General features: G+C 45.9%; 1 protein-coding gene across 1 annotated transcript in view; it reads left to right on the top strand.

The window, feature by feature from the left end:
* The window catches only part of CTNNBL1 (catenin, beta like 1), a 175,232-nt gene that overhangs the window by 154,032 nt on the left and 2,179 nt on the right, over positions 1–19,021 (top strand). Inside the window, exons 14-15 of the mRNA XM_005858253.2 lie at positions 11,923–12,060; positions 12,301–12,373. Coding sequence (XP_005858315.1) covers positions 11,923–12,060; positions 12,301–12,373 — 211 coding nt within the window. The remainder of the gene's footprint in view (positions 1–11,922; positions 12,061–12,300; positions 12,374–19,021) is intronic.

Below are 19,021 nucleotides of genomic sequence, written 5' to 3'. Positions count from 1 at the left end.
ACATGGATTGAAGTTTTATTTATTTATTTGTTTATAACAACTTGAATTCATGGGAGTCCTCGAAAGGCTGGGGATGCATCGCGTTCTTTGGGGAATGGGACTGTGTTGCTTTGTTCCGTTTTTTTTTTTTTTTTTTTTTTTTTTGAGAGAGAGAGACCAGGTAAGCTGTTGGCCGTCAGGTTGCAGCTTGCCTGTAGCTGTTAGGAAACTTGGCCTGCTTCCCACAAGATTATCTATTATCAGCACTGAAGAGGGTGTGAAATTGATGCGCACTGACGGAGAGTAATCTCTGCAGCCACTCTCCCCAGCACTCACGGAGCTTGTGTGTGCCACAGGCACCAGGCCCCTGCCATTCCCTGACAAACATCTGTCTCCTGGATGCCAAGGCCGTTTTGCTGGGCATGGCAAACATTCCAAGGCCATTAGCACTCAGCAACCTCCGTGTTGCTCAGAGAGACGGGCGGGTGGGGGCGAGGGATGCATTTGTGAGCAGTGCTTTCTGCCAGCACTCGGGCTCCATCCTGGCAGATGAAGCCGCCTCACGGTGTAAAGTGACTTAGAACAAAGCGACCTCTTTTTCACCTCTCCTTCATACACTCTTCTCTCTTAAGTCATACACGATGTATTGCCTCACCCCATCCCACCTCCATTAAACTTGGGTGTCTTACACCCATTGGGAACTCGGCACGTATTTATTGACTTAAATTGAATGCTTATTTCTCAGGCATTTGATGATCTTGACAGATCAGTAATAAGTAAATATCTCACATACTTTGCCAAGTCAACAACAGCAACAACAAATCTTAGATAATGGGAATCGGGAATTGACATTTTTAGTGTCCCAGAGCCATCATGTTTTCTATAAACTTCAGACTTCCATGGGTACAGTGCAAGTGTTCATGGTTTGCTGTTGACCAAGATTCACTGGAGAGAATCCAGTCATTTGGCAGATATTTCTTAAGCACCTGCTTTGTGCAAGGCCCTGGGCTTGGCACTGGCGGGGGGAGGAGGGTGAAAGTGCTAATAGAAGAATGGACCCCAGGAGTGGTGCTGAGGGCTAGAGGTGTCCAGGGAGCAGGGAGAAGTTGCCTGCACGTAGAGTCACCCTTAGTTTGTGGAGGAGGCGAGATTCAAGCTGAACCTTAAAAGGTAGAGTCATTAGGGCATTTCCAGTCGAGAGAAAACAGGAGCAAAGGAGGGGCACTGGGAAGGCAAGTTAAGTTTGGGGGCAAGTGCGAAGTTAAATCCAGGAGCAGAAGGTGTCAGGGGAGTCTGGCTAGCCTTCAGAGCCAGGCTTAGTCTGGTTCTCCGGCTGTGGACAAATAGCCTAACTGCCCCAGCCTTATTTTCTTCCTTACTGGTGTTTTGATTTTAAGGCATATGTCCCAACCTGTGTGTTCTAAGGAATTACATATATAGGGATTGCTGGCATAGATATAACACACATGAAAGGGCCTGGCATGGAGGGGTGGCCAGAGAACCTTTCATTTTTTTTATAAGGACTATTTGCACCACCATGCCTCCACATACACACGCATTTTCTTCCCTAGTACTGCGAGATTTTGCTTGATCTGAGCTCTCCCTACTTCTTACTTCTCCTGCCACTACTGCGTTCCTGCCTTACAGCCTTTGCATTTGCTCTCCCTTCTGCCCTGACTCTGCTCCTGCTGGTGCTTCCTCCAGCCATCAAGTCTCAACCTAACTGTCACCTCCGGAGGTTTTCTGTGATTTCCATATAGAAAGTCGCACCCCTATCCCCAGGTCCTGGGCTTACAACTCCCAGCCAGGTTACAATGTGCTTTCTTTAATCAGAACAAAATAATCACGGTTAACAGAGCATGATTAATATTTCTTATAATTAATAGCTAGTCCCCAGTATTCTGTTTCTGCCTCTAACAGACATACTGTTGGGGTTCCTGGTTAACAATATTTGACCTGAACTTTTAAAGATTTTTTAAAATTCATTTTTAGAGGGAAGAAGGGAGATGGAGAGAGAGGGAGAATCATCGATGTGAGAGAGAAACATCACCTGCCTCCTGCACACATCCGCTGATGGGATCGAGCTGCAACCCCAAGCATGTGCCCTGGCTGGGAATTGAGCCAGCAACCTTTTGGTGCGTGGAATTATGCCCAACCAACTGAGCCACACTGGCCAGGACTTTTTATTTTTTTAAGAAAAAATTTTTTTATTGATGACTTGAACTTTTAAAGGGCATGAGTGAGCAGCAGTTCTCTGTGATCTGTAAATATCTAGGATGCTTGTCTCAGCAGATTTCACCTGAATCCCCAAACAACAGGAAATACCAAGGACGATATCCTGACTCCTTGGTTCCTTCTGGCTTCTATTGGTTAAATGTTCAGAGATGCCTGGCTTCTGGTTGTCAGGAGTAAGACATAATTATATAGGCAGGCATTTTAAAAGAGGGAGCAGAGCCTTGGAGAGAGGGTTTTCCCTTTTTTAGTTCCTGGGAAAATTATTCTCAGCAGGTTTATTCAATAAAGTGTTCTTACCACATACTTTGCACCATAATGACTTACAAATTGCATGCTAATTTTGCCACAGTTAAATTATTCCAAGCTTCATCCTGGAAAGAGAAAGATGGATTCCATGTAATGAAATAGTATCCACAGGACTTAATGTCTGAAACAAACTTTGACTATTTCCTTAGCATTTGAAACTCAGACCTTTGTACAAAAAACAGGGAACGCGTAGGAATGAAAGTGTGGGGTAGGTGATCCTGCAGACAATGGAAGTGTGAGGCTGCCATTGATTCTTCTGCTAACCACTCTGGAAGCTCTGGGGCAAGCTTACAAAAAGAGAATCCTGCTGAGAGTTCCTCTCAGCTGTTCTTTAAACCAGTGGTTCCCAGACTTCTCAGGCCATGAATTTGCCAGAACACAGCTTACAGCCAGAAGAGGCCAGGGACGGTGGGGGAGGGGTGACATGGTGCTTTCCCTCTCCTGCTTCCCTCTCCAGGCACCCAGATTCTGCCACAGGTCCATTTGCCCTCTCTCTCCTGCCTCCCTGCCCCTGCCTCTCCCCTTCTCAGTCACAGTCATCCTTTCTATAGTTAGGAGGTTGGACTGGGTTCCAGTCACCCCTTTGCCACTTACCTTGTGCTGTGGTCTCAGCACTGTTTTGCTGTTTTCATCCTTTAGTCCTCTTCAGTGGGGTTCCTAGTCTCTCCCCTACAGACTCATGGAAACCCTGGTTCTTTCAAGGCTGGTTTATGTGTATGAGAAGTCTGGGTAGTTGTTTCTTCATTTGCATTTTAGTAAACTTAGAAATTGAAGACACACCTGTGGTGGAGGCATTATGATAACATGGAAGGGACATGAGCCCTGGGTTAAATCCCAGCTCTGCCACACACGAACTCTGTTCTTTTTGGAAATGTATCATCCTGTGTGTGCGCTAAGTTTTCATCATAACTTCATTTGAGAGGGTTATTTTGAAGATTAATGCAGGTGTTTGTAAAAACCCGGCGCGTGGTCATGTGTTGAGCCAGCCTAACGTAGTCAGTCTTTCCTTTGGCAACAAAGCTCTGGCCTGAGATCCTCAGATTCTTATGAGAGCTTCTGTCAGTTAGCTCGGTGTTCTCCAAAAAAAGTCAATAAATAAATTCCTTTTGCTCTTTCTCCAGCCTTGATTGCCCTGGTGGAAAATGACCTGCAGTCTCTAGGAGCTTTCTCTCTAACAGTCTGCCCTATTTTAGAAGCTCTTGGAGGGAGATTTTGTTTTGCTGGTGTCTGTGCCTCCCTCGTCTCTACTTACATGTCTCTGCCATGGTTTAAATTTTCTCTTGCTTTGGAAGAAAAAAAGAAATTGGCCTTTTCTAAATGGTGGGGCCATTCCTGCTCATGACTGCAGACAGTAACTGTGACCCCTGTTGGGGCTCTGAGTCATGTCCCGTCTTATTAAGGTGAGAGGGATTCCTATTGGCTTCATAGCAGCTGCTTTTATGACTGTCTCCTTCCATCAGCCAGGGGCAGCTCTGCTGCCTGACAGGGGCAGATTGGAAATGGCATCCACATGCTCATTCGGAGGCCTGTGACTTGCCTGCTGAGAGAGAGAAGCGTGGAAAGGTGGGGATTTGATACTGCTTCCGAAGACAGATTAACATTTAAAGTGAGGATGTAGCTGGGGGAGGGGAAAGCGCACACAACCCTGTAGTAATGGCACCTTGATGCCACACATACCACCTCCTTGTGTATCTTTGGAGATGAATCTGTTTATTTTAGCAGCCCCCAAACAGGCTTATGCTACTGCGAATTGCAATCTGTTCTACTTAATGTGCCATTCACCCAATTACCATTTAAGTTTTTATTCTACTCCTCTCTTATGGAATGAACAAAACAAAACCTTTCAGAATATTTTTTTTTTAACTCTTCCAAATTACACGTGGGATTTGCTGGTCTAGCTACAATCCCTTCCCTCCCTTTTAAAAAAAGTTTCTTAGCTTTAATAAGGATAAGACAGGCTAAGAAGGTAGATGACCTTACATTTAATGCTGTTCGTTTGAGTAGTCCCCAGATGTGGCATAAAGCAAAAAATCCCATCCATTTGCTGGTAAGATAATACTGAAGAAGGTCTATAAAACAAAGGCTTTTTCCTTCTTTGAACTGTGGATAGGATCACAGGCTTAGAGCCAAAGTTGTGTAGGTTTTTATCTCATCTCCCAACACTTACTCAACCATGAGCTTTGTGAAATTTCATGTCTTTAATAAAGCCTCAGTTTCTCAATTGAAAAGTAGACATAGTCATCGTTTTTTGGGTTTAAGGGAAAATGAGAGGTTCATGGAAGTACTTAGCACAGTGCCAGGCACACAGTAAAGATTCAGGAAATTTTGCTATTGGTGTTATTCCATTTTTGCAGCCCATCTCTTGCCAAAGTGAAAGGACTAATAGAAAAAGGTCTTGGACTAGAAATCGTGTTCCACTCAAATCTCTAACCAAAACTCAGTGACAGTCATTCGACATCTGTCTCAATTTTTCCTTATGTGAAATCTGAAAATGATATTTGCTGTACGTACCCAACACAGGGCATATGCGAGAGGTCAGGTTAATGCAGACACGCTGCTCTGGGAAGTAGAGAGTGCTGTACGTGCATGTTGAGTTGTCATTGCTTCTCAAAGACAGTCACCTTCACTCTTCTCAAAGGTGAGAGTTGATTGAATTAATGTGTGGAAGACTTCCTTTAAATCTTAACTCTTCTGTATTATTTCATATACAATTCAGCGTATATATAAATTTTCATTCTGAAATTTTAAAGTAAGACATGTTTACAGCACTTAAAGAGGTACTGGAATTTTGGAATTTCTCTTTACTCTCCATTAATCATATTTGCATTTTAAGAGCACCTGATTTACATGCCCACACTGTTTTTAAATCGCCTGTGTGATACAACAGCAGATACAGAGGTTGTCTCTTTCTTGCAGGGAAGTTTAATTTATTGACAAAAAGATGAGCTAATTGTGCTTATTGAGGTGACAGTTCTTGTCTCCTACTCAAGCATTTCTCATAGCTGTACTTCTAAAGATCTGGGAGCCCTGTCAGTCAACAGCTTCAGTCTATCCATATAAATGTATATAGGCAGAAATCCATTTCATTTGGTTATGGAAGTGCTTCAGTCCTGGATTTGTCACAGGTTATCAAAGCTAAAGGAACTTTCAAGAGCATCAGATCAGGGAAGACAAAGGTGAAGCTCACTACCACTCCCCATCCTGCGGTCAGTGTAGACATTGCTAATCGATTTCATCGCTCATCCCCACTGAACTCCAGCTCAGCTTTACCACCCTTTTCCAATGTAGTACTCTACAACCATTACTGTAGATTAGAGTTGACCTTCGGAATGAACCCTATTTCTCTGTCCTGATCCAGATCAGGCTTCTTATTTCCAAACAAAGAAGCTGAGGCCAAGAAACGTTGAATGACTGGCCTATGGACACTAGTAAGTTAGTATTAGAGCTGGGATCTGATCCCATTTGCTTGATGCTCTGTCCTACCTGTGGGTATTAAGAAAGATAGAAGGTCCTGGGTGTTCTACATTATTCTTTAACTCCTACTTTTAACCCTAATTTTTGTTTTCTCTATGATTAGCCTCATAATCAAAAATATTTAACTATGTAGAGTCTGGCAAAACTAGCTATATTTAACACAGAAAAATACTCCTGTTTAGAAGAGTCTGCAGGACATATTGATAATTTTCTGTGCATTCAGTTCAAATTACATTATTGTAATATCTGTAACCAGCAAAGCCTTCCACTTGGGTTATATTCAGTGGACATGGAACCAGACAACCAATGGGTCCAGGCTGCCTGTCACTTCTTCAGCCAATTGAGCAGAAACAGGGTTGAATCATTTATGAGCGTTTATCCCAATAATTACGGCAGTATGGGAGAGTTCCTCCCTGCCACTAGTGAAGCAAGCCCACTTGTACATTACTAGTGCATAACCATCAGAGTATTCTGGAGCAGAATCCTTTAGTTCTTCTGGAACCTTTTATAAGGGAAGTAATGGGGTGTAGAGAAGTTTGTGATGATTTATTTTTTCGTTTCTAGAACTTTTATATTACTTCAATACTATTTCTCCAAAGACAGTCCTGGCTAGATGGTCATGATTTGATCTATACTGACAGCCATTTTGGAGTCTCAGATATCCTGAGTTCTTTCAGGTGTCTAGTTCCACTTTCTCACACCCAGATATCCAGTGAGCCATGTCAAGACCTTATCCCAAGATCAATTGGTTATCTAGTGTATTAGAAACCCAGAAAGGGGGCCAGAAATTTATTACTCCAGTTATACATTGACCCTTTCCACACATAATAAGAGAGGAGTGGATAATAAAGGTGATGTGCCATCCCACTTCTTTTTAAAATGACCAGAACTTGAGAAGATGTTCCTAAAATAACTGTACCAAGCCCTGACTGGTGTGGCTTAGTTGGTTGGGTGCCATCCCCACGCACTGAAAGGTTGCTGGTGCGAGTCCCAGTCAGGGCAGGTTCCCAGGTTTCAGGCTCTACCCAGGTAAGGGCCATGCAAGAGGCAGCCAATGGATGTTTCTCACATCGATGTTTCTCTCCCTCTCCCTTCCTCTCTCTCTAAAAGTTAGTTAAAAATCTTTTTTAAAAAAAGGACTGTACCCAAACTTTCTTATTTTCCATCAGAATGATACATAATAATCCTGCTTCTTTGGCTCTTTCCCTTTAAACACAGAGTGCGCACTTCCACCCAACAGTAAATATTCCATAGCTCGGAGTTGTAACGGGCTAGATAAGGTGCTATCCTGACAGCAGCCACCTTCTCTGTCTGCTGGTTTCTATGATGCTTCTGAATCTGTCAGAGCAGAAACTTCGTCTTAGAAACCAATCTCTGTTTCATCTTGTGCGTGTTCAGTGATGCCTTTCTTGGCGATGAGCTATAGTTGTATCTCAGATCTACATTTTAAAATTTCACTTTCAAATCATGTGGCCCTGTGTCTAAAAGTAGAATGTCGACTTGAACGTTGTCAGAGTTGAAGTTCTGAAGAAAGGAAAAATGGGGTTTGGCATTGCTCTCTTGAGCCCATCCTGTCTCGGTGACAGTATTTAGAGAAACTGGAAAGTACAGTATGTAGCTCTCTGGTTAAAAGGAGATCAGATTGTGGGGAAGAGTGTGAAAAAGGAAAACTCACCCGAGGTATTTCTGACCTAATTGGAAAAACTTAATTTCACTGAGCTCCATTCTTAAGCCTTTCTACCACTCTTATTTAGCATCTTCCTTTGTTCTCTAGACAGCTCTGAAGTCTGTGCCTGCACAAACATGGTAGTGTGAAAAGAGCACAGACTCAGGTTGGAATCCCAGGTCCACCACCCATTAGCCTTGAGGGGGTTGCTCTGCTTGAGTCAGTTTCCTCATCTACAATGAGGGTAATAATCCTTACCTCCCAATACTTGTGAGAAGAAAAGGAGTAAATATATGAGAAGCACTGAGCACTAGCCTGACACTTGATAAGCCCTCAGTAAACATGAGCTGCTCCTCCTGGCAGTGGGAGCAATGGTTATTAGTCAGGCTGCCTCATACCATGCCTAATGTGTAGTAATCAATGCAAAATATAATCTGTTGCTAGCTAGGATCTGATAAGCAAAATATATATACTTTAATTCTGTTCTTTCTCTCTTTTAGAGATAGTGATATTCCATTGTTCTCTCCTACCCTGGCCAACTTGACTTTTCTTTGCCTTTATCCCTGCTGTTATTCCCTCTGCTTGGAATGTTGTCTCCACCTTTTAAACTCCTTTAGAATGCAGCTCAAATGTTACATTTCCCTTGAACTCTCCTGACTTCCCCAGACAGACTCAGTCTGTCCTTCTTGTGGGTTCCCATGGCACACAGTTTGAGAAGATCTTTTTAAGAGCCATTATTTCATTGTTTAAAAAACCATTTGTTCATATTTGTTAATCTCATTAGACTATAATCTCCTTGATTAGGTGAACTGTTTATTTATCTTTGCTGCCCCCAGTCCATCATATAATACCTGGGCCATAGTTAGGTGTTCAGGATATATTTCTCAGGTAGGTGAATGAATGTGTTCCACTCCAAGTTCCATGTTTGCACACCTCTAAGGATTTCATCTCTCTTCCCTTCCACTTCCTTCCTCTCGACTTCTTTTCTCTCCCCCCCGCTCCCCTCCTCATTTCCCCATCTGATCTACTTCTCACATAGACTGCTATTGTGGCCCCTGCCTGCCTCTCAATGCTTTACACCATGTGTCCATCATACAGGTTGCATGTTCTTGTTCATGACATTTCTCCTACACAGTGTAGTCTGCTCCCATCTTGTCTCACTTCTCTGGCCAGCATTTCAGCCACCCACCAGCGAGCCCTCAAAGGCATGTCCCTCACAGTTTCCTGACACTTCCCCTTCTCCCCATCCACATGAGTCAGCAGCACAGCTCATTAAATAGCGCTGAGCTTCTGCTGTCAGCCCTGCTTAACAGACTCTTTCCAAGAGGCCACTATGTAAAAAGTGCCATGCAAGGTGCTTTCTAGAGCACAGGTGTGAGTGAAACACAACTCGTGTTTCCAAGGAGCCAGCACAGGAAAGAGGCACACATGTGAACAGCTGTCACAAGGTAGGCCCTGGGAGCTGCCATAACAGAGGTACCAATCCGAGGCTTGGGAGTTTTAAGGAGTAGAAATCACATTTAGTTGAAACTCTTTGAAAATATTTCAAAGATCTCCAGAAAAGTTTTATAAGGAATATCACATTTTAGGCTTATATTATGATAGAGATTGAGGGGAGAATATCAACATTACAAACAAAGGCGAGGAGGCCAAACAACAGAGGGCAGGCCTGTGTGTGCTGTGTGTATGAGTTGGGGACTAGTGAGCAGAAATTATGTATAGCATAAGGCATTTTGCACAAGGCCTCAGGGGGGCCTTCATTCTTAAGGCATTCATTTGGCTGTCTGCCCATCAGGCGCCTTGAAACCTTACCCACAAGTCACTTCTTCCCAGATACCTTGACCTCTTAACCAACCCTGATCATCACCCACTTGTAATTATTTGTAACTTGTGGGTGCACTGTATGTATCCCTTTACTTTTTGGTCATTTCCTGTGTTTCTCCCCAGACAGACATTCAGCTCCTTGGTGATTAAGACCAGGACATCTCCTTATCTCCATTTTTCTTCTTTTTCTGCCTTATCTCAATGATTAGAAAGGTGTCCTTGCCTACCAGGCACTAAGCAAGACCTCGATCTGAACACTTGCTTCAAAAATTCATGTTATCCATGTCTCTCTCCCTCAGAGATAAACCAGACAGGATTCCTGTCCCCAGGGAGTTCATATTCTGGTATCTGGTAATTAATTATGTACTTACGAGCAACTTGCCCTCTGTGTGTCTTCTGATTTGTACAATGGGATTAATAATTCCTTCCCTGCTCTCTTTAAATTTGGTAGTAAGGACCATGTATATAATAACACTTAAACTCTACAGCATTATAGAAATGTAAATTGTTAGCACCAAATGCTTTTTGCATGAGTGGAAGTCAGGAGTAATTTTCCTTCCTGTGCGCCCAGCCGCTGACCACATAGGAGTCTGAGCAGGACATTATGATTATGAGTAAATGAGAAACTAAAGAGGCTCTCCTATTTTTAAACTCCTTGGACACTGGTCCAGTGCTAGCTCATAGACGCAGTCATGACCACTCCGTGAACATTAACACTATTACCAGATGACCAAGGAATTTGCTCCCAAATGAAGCTCGGAATTCGTGGTGGTGACCTCCGGTGCAGGGCCTGGCCAGTCCTCAGCCCTCTTTTGCCTCATAGACAGAGGCCTTTAGGAGCAGGATGAAAAGTAGCCTTGTGTTGCTACAGGCTGGCCCCCTGGGCAAATAAGAAAGTGCATTGTCTGCGTCTAAATAGTCTAGAAGGATTCTTGTTGGAGATTGATGACCACCGTGGTAAGTCCTTCGAGTTTGGGAGAGTGGAAAGCAGAGTCCCAAGGGCTTCTGTCAGTGACAGGAGTCTGAATTGTCAGAGGGAACCATGGCCATAAAACTCCTGACAGAATTAAGAAATGGATGGTTGTCATCAGGAGCTTGAATTAAGCACTTGTCGTCTTGGGACGGTCTGCGAGTCATGCAGGAGCCCCTCACCCAGCTCTTCCTTCTGAAAGCTGACAGCCCAGTCAGGGATGTCTTTCCTTTCATTCACGGCGTGGGTGTTTACTGAACTGGGATACAAAGACAGAATTCAGTCCCTACTTTCACAGAGCTCACCGTCTACCTTACTAAAGGGAGTTATAGAAGCAGGGAGTTGGTGATGCTGAAACCAGTGTGAATATGATGCACAAGAAGAGGTCATGTGAAGTGGCTTGTCGAGGGTGCTCTCAGGAATTACAGGGAGGAGGAGTTGTTAGCCCTAAATAATCAGGAAAGGCTTTGAGGTAGAGGTTGTTTAAAAACAGTGTTGGCTTGAGAGAGAGCCCAGAATCCCTGGGAGGCAGTAAAGGCCCTGAGATGGGGAGAAGAGCTCTCTCAGCAGAGGTGGTCACACTCCACTACATAAGGGGCTCTAACGGGAAGGAAGGGGTGATGAAATGTCCGATGATGACTGTGATGATGGTTGCACAACTCTGAATATACTCGTAGCCATTAAAGGGTACACTTTCAGTGGGTGAATCATATGGTATATGAATTATTTCTCAAAGTTGTTGTTTTTTAATCTAGAGAGGAATCAATTTGGGGACAGCAAGTCTAATAGGTCTGGGGTAAGAAAGGTTTAGGAAAGAGACTCCCGTCACTTACGGTATTAGGGCTCTAGCCTAGAGGAGTGTTGGACTGTGGAATGAAATGGACAGGTTGGCAGAATTTGCATCTGACAGAATGTCAGCCCAAAGTAACACATATGTGTAAGTTGGGTGCCTGTGCCGTTGGTTTCACCAGGGTCCCCAGGCAGAGTTGTGGAGAAAAGGGACCTCTCTTCTCTATGTTTAACTTAATTTGGAAGAGAAAGAGAGTTAAGTATATCTTGTAGAGAGTTATTTATGGAGGCCAGAACCAAAGAGTAAATGAGTGGAAACAGATAAGTAGCTTACATTTGTGTCCCTGTCAGCTTGTTGTTGTTTTTTTGTTTGTTTGGTTGGTTGGTTGGTAGGGTTTTTTTTTTTAGGTTAAGTATGTGAATGATATCATTTTGTCCTTGACTCATCATATAGAAAAAAAATGGGCTTTAATGCTTTCTCTCTGGGCCTCTAGTCCATTAACAATGAGCATAAGAAAGGTGTTAGAATAATAGGAGGTAAATCAAGGTGGAGTGGTTTTCTTTTGTTGCTGTTGTTGTAGTTGCTATTCTTTTGTGTATTATGGCGAGACTAGAAGCCTGTTCTTTCCCAGGCTGCTCACCATCCAGCTTCAGTTTCCAAATGTTCATTCATTTTCAGGACATGGTCCGGCGAGGGGAAATCATAGACAACGACTCCGAAGATGAGTTCTACCTCCGGCGCTTGGACGCAGGGCTCTTTGTCCTCCAGCACATCTGCTACATCATGGCGGAGATCTGCAATGCCAACGTCCCCCAGGTAGGAGGGGCTCCCCTGGACGGGCCTGTCCGTCGCTGCCACCTTCCTCAGCAGCTGCCTAGCTAGAGACTCTCAAAAAAGAAGTGGATCACACTCTCCTTGAATTCCTTCACTCAGTGTGGGCCTTCACTCTTTTCAGGGATGGGGGTGGGGTGAATACTCTCAATATGGTGTATTCTGGTGTCTTCTAGGACAAATGATACTTTTTCTTTCTCTCCCACTCTTCCCCTTCCTCACTAGATTCGGCAGAGGGTTCATCAGATCTTAAACATGAGAGGAAGCTCCATCAAAATTGTCAGGCACATCATCAAGGGTGAGTTGGCCATTGCTGTGCCTGGGGCTCCGGGGAATTCTGTGCTTCCTTTCTGAGTCTATGTCAATATCCCTGGGATTTGGTGCACAACATTCTCTGCCCTGTAACCTTAGTGTGTTGTCCAGTTCACTGTGTGTCCAGGTCAGTGTTGTCAGAATACCATGGACTAACCTAGTTATTCTCTGCCTCTGACCCTCCAGTTCCAGAATTTAAAAAACACGTAGCAAACAAGAAGCACTAGAGATAGGAAACATTTGCTTGTTTGTTAATTGTAAGAAAGATAAAACAAGAAAGAAAAAATTTCCTTCCAAACTGCATGTAGTAGAAGGAAATTGCTTTCTTGGGGCAGGGGGATAACACCAGAAAGTAGCAAGAAATGCTTGGAATTACGCAGGACAGAAGGAAGTGAATTGGAGGTGGTGCACCTACCTTCCAGTCTCAGCTGTCCCTTCCCCAGCTGTGAGCGTGGTCCAGAATAAATGTTGCAAGGGTTCAGAAACTACTACATGACAGCGTCCAGTCTAGTGCCCGGCACACAGAAAGGGCTCCATCGGGCGAGTTTTCCTTCTTCCCCACCTACCCCAGGGAGGCCCTCAAACACTGTTGCATCTTGGCTGGACCTGACTCAGCGGCTTAGTCACAAGACAGGACGCCTGAACTGAGCTCTGGGATGTATCCCACCCTCAGCCTCTTAGCACAGACTAATACACATGGCGGTGGATGCCGAGTTGGACTTTATAGTATTGATAACACCAGAGTTCAGAGAGTCATGACGGATTGAGTAATAGCAGGCAAACCATTTTCTCTCTCTGGCCCTTGTTCTGCCCATTTCTAAGATGAGGGACTAGGCTAGATGTACTCAAAGGGTTTGCCTGTAAGTAGCTCATAATTCCCATTACAGGTGGGAGATGAAATGTGACGAGAAGTTAAGAACCATGGGATCTGGCTCCTAGAACTGAATGCTGGCTCTGCTATTTACTGTGTTGCCTCGGGCAACTTACCCAGTTGCTCTGTGACCTCATAAAATGGGTGAGAGGATTAAATGAGATGATATATGGAAAACGTCTGACCCTTAATAAGTCCTCAGTAAACATTAGCTATAATGAGTAATATGAAATATTGTGATAATTATCATCGTCATTATTATAAGTGAGGCATGGCTAAAATCCCATGGGAAGCCTTGTGAGAGTAGTAGCATTGAGCTGGGTCTTAGAGGCTGGGGCAAGTCCTGGAAGGTAGGAACAGTGTGAGTGGAGGCATGGGGATTGGAAATCATGTGCTCTGTGCAGCCATCCCACACAGGTGGGAATGGGGAATGGATGCGCCCATTTGCAGATGGAGAAGATGAGGCATTGGGAGTCCTTTGTTTTCTCCCTCAGAGAAAGAGGAAAGGCGGAACCCCTTCATGAACCTAGCCCAGTATCTTACCTTCCATGGAGGCTTTCTGGGTGTGCCCTTCTCATTCTCAGTGTCACATTCGCATGAATTAACTGCTCAGAGTGTCATGCCACCTCTTCCCTAGGGTGTAGCTGCAGTGATTTGCAACTCCAGCCTTTAAATGCCATTTTCTTTTTACGCCCACATGTTCAATTAGAACTTTTTATTACTCGCAGCTCTACTCTCTCGTGTTTAGGCTTCTCCCTGCACCTCCATCCCTGTAATCACAACAATGATCTGAGCAAGAATGGGTCTTTAATGGGTGCTGACTTGTAGTGGGTGGGTGTTTTTCTTTCTGAAATCCTAACACATATAACAGTATACCTCAGGTTACCCAGAATTTTCAGTTGTGAGCCAGCCTTTGTCTCGTTCAGGTCATGGTTTATTCCCCCAGTGCCTTTTAAAGGGCCAGCACATCCTGGAGGCTGAATAGATATTTGTTGACAGAGGGTCTGTGCAAGTGACCAGGAGAGTGGCCTGCACAGAAGCCATGTTTGTTCCCCCCACTCCTGCTCCTCTCTCCTGTTACCTTCTTTCCCCTCCTCTGTCCAGACCCTCAGTTTTCTCTCCATCACCCTTCACAGCCAACCCACCGTCACGCTGCCTATTCTGCCTCCAAACTCCATCTCGAATCCATCCACTTCTCTCCATATGCTATTTCCCATCATAGCACCCAGTTTGCCTCCTTTCTAGCCCTTATCACAGTCAGTGATTGTTTGTATTTATGTCTTTGTTTACTCATTTTGTGTGTCATACATTTAAAATGTAAGCTACACGATGTAGGGGCGTTGGCTTGTTCACGTTTCCTCAGCACCCAGGGCAATGCCAGGCACATAATGGGAACCCAGCGAATATTTCAAACATCGTTGAATAAACCCTACCTTTTGTGAATTTAAATTGGCAAATGTTGACTGAGACTTCTCAGGGCGAGCAGTGCTACGGACTGGGGTGCTAAGGTATCACTCAGCACCTGCCCTCACGGAGTTCATCGTGACCAACCATAACTCAAGCTGAATGACATACACGTTCCCACAACTGCTCAGCTATCATTGCTGGTGCCCGGCACTATATCCAGTCCTAGAGATACAGAGAAGGATGAGCGGGACCCTGACCTTGAGGCGTTCACAGTCTAGTGGGGAAAGACACTCTAATTGTGACGTGATAAGTGCTGTGTGGAAGTCATGAACAGTGTGCTCAGGGTTGGGAAGGAGGCGGTAATGCAGGCACAGGCCAGGCCATGGATCCCGGGTGAAAGGTTCCTCAAGGCAGGACAGGACATCAGTGGCCTTCGTAAGGACTCTGGCCGTACCAGCAGGGGCTGCAGCATTGGGTGGGTTGGGAGTGTTGCTGGGCAAGGCTCTTGAGTTCTGTTGGGTCCACGGTGATTTGGGGGGCACAGGTAGTGACTGCAACAGACAGTACACGTTCTCATTGGGGCTCAAGACAGATGCTAGTTTGGGCAATTTGAAGTCATTAGTGTGGAGGTGATATGTAAAGCCAGGGAATTGGATGCCATTGCCCAGTCAAAGAGGCCCTCCCAGGACAGTGACCACTAAAGAAAAGGTTCTCTCCAGATGGACGGTTAAGGCAGGGTTCTCCCTTCTGCTGGCATGCCCCTGCCCTGGCTCACCCCGGCCTCAGGGACGACTCTGCAGTGCCTGGTGGTGGATCTGTGCAGCCTCTGAGCGGCGAGCACCTGGGCCGTGAGGAGGTGGAAGAAGGGGTGAGGCTGCCGGGGTTGGCGCAGTGCTGCACTCCAACCCCCTCTTAAAAAGCCTTCACTCCCTCCCCCTCCTTCCTCCACCCTTCATTCCATCAAAAAGCACAAAGCCTCATAAAGAAAACCAGCTCATCAGTCTGTCCTCTTTGATTTTAATTTTGTTTTTCAGTTTGTGTTGCTTCTTTTTTTTTTTTTTTTTTTTTACATACTAATTAGATGCAAGCCTCTTTCTTTGATTTTATGGCCTATATATTTCCTAAGTTTTGCTGGCAGGATGACAGCTGATGTATCCCTTGAGGTCTCAGGAAAACGCTGATGAGGCAAGCCCAGCAGGGGCCTTTTCCTGTTATATATATTTGGGTCCCCTTTCTCAAGATTTCCTCCCTCCTTATCTGTTGGGGGTGCTAAGGGAACCGGGAATAATTGATGGCTCAGTGAAGTCCCTCTCTATGCCGACTGCTTACTCGGTGCTTCCTGAGCCCAGCCTCCCCGGGACTGGTAGCCACTCTGGGCCTGAGGACCTGTGGTGCCCGTGTAGGGACGAGGGGGTCTTCGCTAGAGGACGCGGATCAGACTGAGGGCTCCATAGGAGGTGCCTTTTGTCTCCTGGTGCCTGGCCTGCAGCTGGCGCGGAGAAGGGACCCAGTTTGTGCTTGCAGGGTGCGTGCTCACAGAGCTCCAGGCTCTTGTGCTTGTTCCAGAAATCAGACCACAGCCGGGAGAGGGGTCACTGCCAAGCACACCCTCTGTGCGGCTTTCCATGTGGCACATTCTCTGGTTCTCACAACAACCCTACGAAGCAGGTCACACTCTCCATTTACAGAGAAGGAAACCGAGACTCGCAGAGGCTAGGGGAGGCAGGACATTGCCCAAGTCACTCTTCACGTTGCAACGGGGTCCAGACGCAGAGCTGTACGCAGTCGCTGTTCCATCTGGCAGGAAGGAACGCTCTGTCGACTGGCTGGTAAACTCCTACAGCCTTTGAGAACAAAAGGTCGGGGCGTTTACCTTTACAGAGCGCCCACTTGGCATCCCAGGCTGCCAGGTGGGCACCTGACACGCGAATGAGACTTAGGAGGCCCTGTCCAGGGAGATCCAGTCCCATCAGAGGTGAAGTAATCACAACACGAAGCAGAATGAAGCCAGTGCTGCTGTGTGGAGTGGAATCAGGAGGCAGTTAATTCTGCAGGAGGAAAAGGAGCTGGAGTGCTACACAGAGGAGGCACTCTCTTTTTCTTTTTTAAATTGTGGTAAAATATACACAAGACTTACCATTTTAACCATTGCAGCCATCACCACCATCTACCCCCAGGACCCACTTTCATCTGTGCCCGTTAGACGCGCACTCCCTAGTCCTTCCTCCCCAGCCCCTCGCAGCCACCCTGTGCGCTCTGTCCCTGTGAAGCCAAGGACTGAGTCAGGTGGGGCTGCTCACAGCAGATGCAGAAACTGAGTGGTCTCTTCCTCCCCAGCCCCTCGCAGCCACCCTGTGCGCTCTCTGTGAAGCCAAGGACTGAGTCAGGTGGGGCTGTTCACAGCAGATGCAGAAACTGAGTGGTCATCTCCTTGGACATGGAGTAGGGCCTGTGACCTGAGCATACTTGTTAGTATAAATCCTTGTGCCAAGAGTTACCTACCATCTCTTAAATGAGTTTAGTCACGGGTGAACGTTGTGGAAAGGATGTGTAGGTGCTGGGCTGTTTTGCAGAGGAAAGCTTGGAGGATTACTGGCTCCAGACTTCCACTGGTGACAGAAAGACTGAGCCGAAGACTTCAAAATGCTTTCAGAAATTGGCTGCTGGCCCTTTGATTTGCTTGTGTTCTTTATGGCTTGAAATCTCTTAGAAGCTCATAAACAAGTATTTCCATATTGATTTGGGGCTGTTGGTAACCTGAGCTTTTTTCTCTGTGATCTTAAAGTTGCAGAAGCTGATAGAATTTATCTTTTGGTGGCATATGTTGATATGCTTGTGATTTGTACAGATTATGACTGCCATGGCCTGTGTGTTACCCTCTCTAAGCCCCAGTCCCTCGCCTATAAGATGGGGGTACTTGCCCGAGAGGTTGCTGTGAGAATTTAGATGAGGTACTTGCTGTGTGTGAAGTGCTTGCATGATGGCTGGCGCATAGTAAGTGCTTGATGGCATCGGTTGCCTTTACTGTGGTTGGCATCCGCGTAGCCCAGTGATCTGTAGAGTGAGATGCGCTCTGTAGCTTGGGGTACGTTAGTGGTGTGCATTCGACTTTCCCAGTTCATCATGGTCATTAGGAATCTGTTGGACCTGAAGGACTTATCCTCCCCAGTTTCTATTTTGTTATTATTTCTATGTCTTCAAGGCTTTTCAGTGTGGAAATATTGGCATTCCTCTCCCCACCCCACCCCCTGCATTTTTTTAAAGGGTGAGCATTTCAGTTTAAGGACAGGGATCTGAGCCAGGCTCCTGACCGCAGGTCCCAGTCTGTGCCCTGGAAGACAGTTCTTCCCCACCCACCAGCAGTGGCGCCCCTCCCTCTCCCTCTCATAAACAGAGCAGCTTATATTCCATGTCTGAGTGGTAAGCCTGCTGTCTAAAGTTTGCTCTCATGTTTATGTGTTCAGCACTGCTTCCTGCTTTTCAGCTCCATCAAAGCCTTTATTATTTGAAAATGCTGGGGAAACAGGAGGAAGTTGATATGTCCTCGACTCATCCTCTTCCTCTCTCTCCCTTCTCTCCCCAGTCCTCTCTCACTCTTCCCCCACCCCCACGCCCCGTGGTTCTCCCTTCTATCTCTTTTTTTCCTGTGCTCTCTCTTCCTCTCTTAAACACTCACACTCACACTCACACTCACCCTCACATACACACACCAAAGAGAACTCTTTTGTAAGACCTCTGGGAGGAATCTGTTCAATATTTATAAACTGCTGCAGCGGCTATAATAACCAGAGGTAGCTGGTACCACCAAAATTTGCTCCAAATAGGATTCTCCTCTGGAAACAAAGAATGAGGAGGGGTAAGGAGTGGAGGGTGAGGGGCAGGTGAGGTGCACAGTTGATGCCAGCTGCCAGGGGCATTGGAGCAACACAGGGGGAGGTGCCATACATTTCTGAGAGCCCTGCCAGGGGTGGGGGACCAGCTTCACCCCTGATGGCTTTCACGTGTCTCTTTACTACTCACACATGTTCTGGGGTTTGAATTTCAGCTCCTCTGCCATTCTAGACGTGAGCAAATTGCTTTAGTCCAGTAAGTCTCAGTTTCCTCATCTGTAAACAGAGATGGCATTTTTGCCTTGTGGGATTACTGCAAAGATTAAATGAGACAGCATCTACAAATGCCTGGTACAGCCCAGTGTTCACTGCCTCCCTCCACAGCCCCTTCCTCACCCCACTGCCTCCCTCCACAGCCCCTTCCTCACCGCACTGCCTCCCTCCACACCCCCTTCCTCACTGCACTCCCTCCCTCCACAGCCCCTTCCTCACTGAACTCCCTCCCTCCACAGCCCCCCTTCCTCAC

The sequence above is a fragment of the Myotis brandtii genome, unplaced genomic scaffold (genome assembly GCF_000412655.1).
Source record: "Myotis brandtii unplaced genomic scaffold, ASM41265v1 scaffold1163, whole genome shotgun sequence".
Taxonomy (NCBI): Eukaryota; Metazoa; Chordata; class Mammalia; order Chiroptera; family Vespertilionidae; genus Myotis; species Myotis brandtii.
The sequence above is the reverse complement of the archived record's forward strand: the minus strand, read 5'-3'. Positions and strand labels throughout refer to the sequence as shown.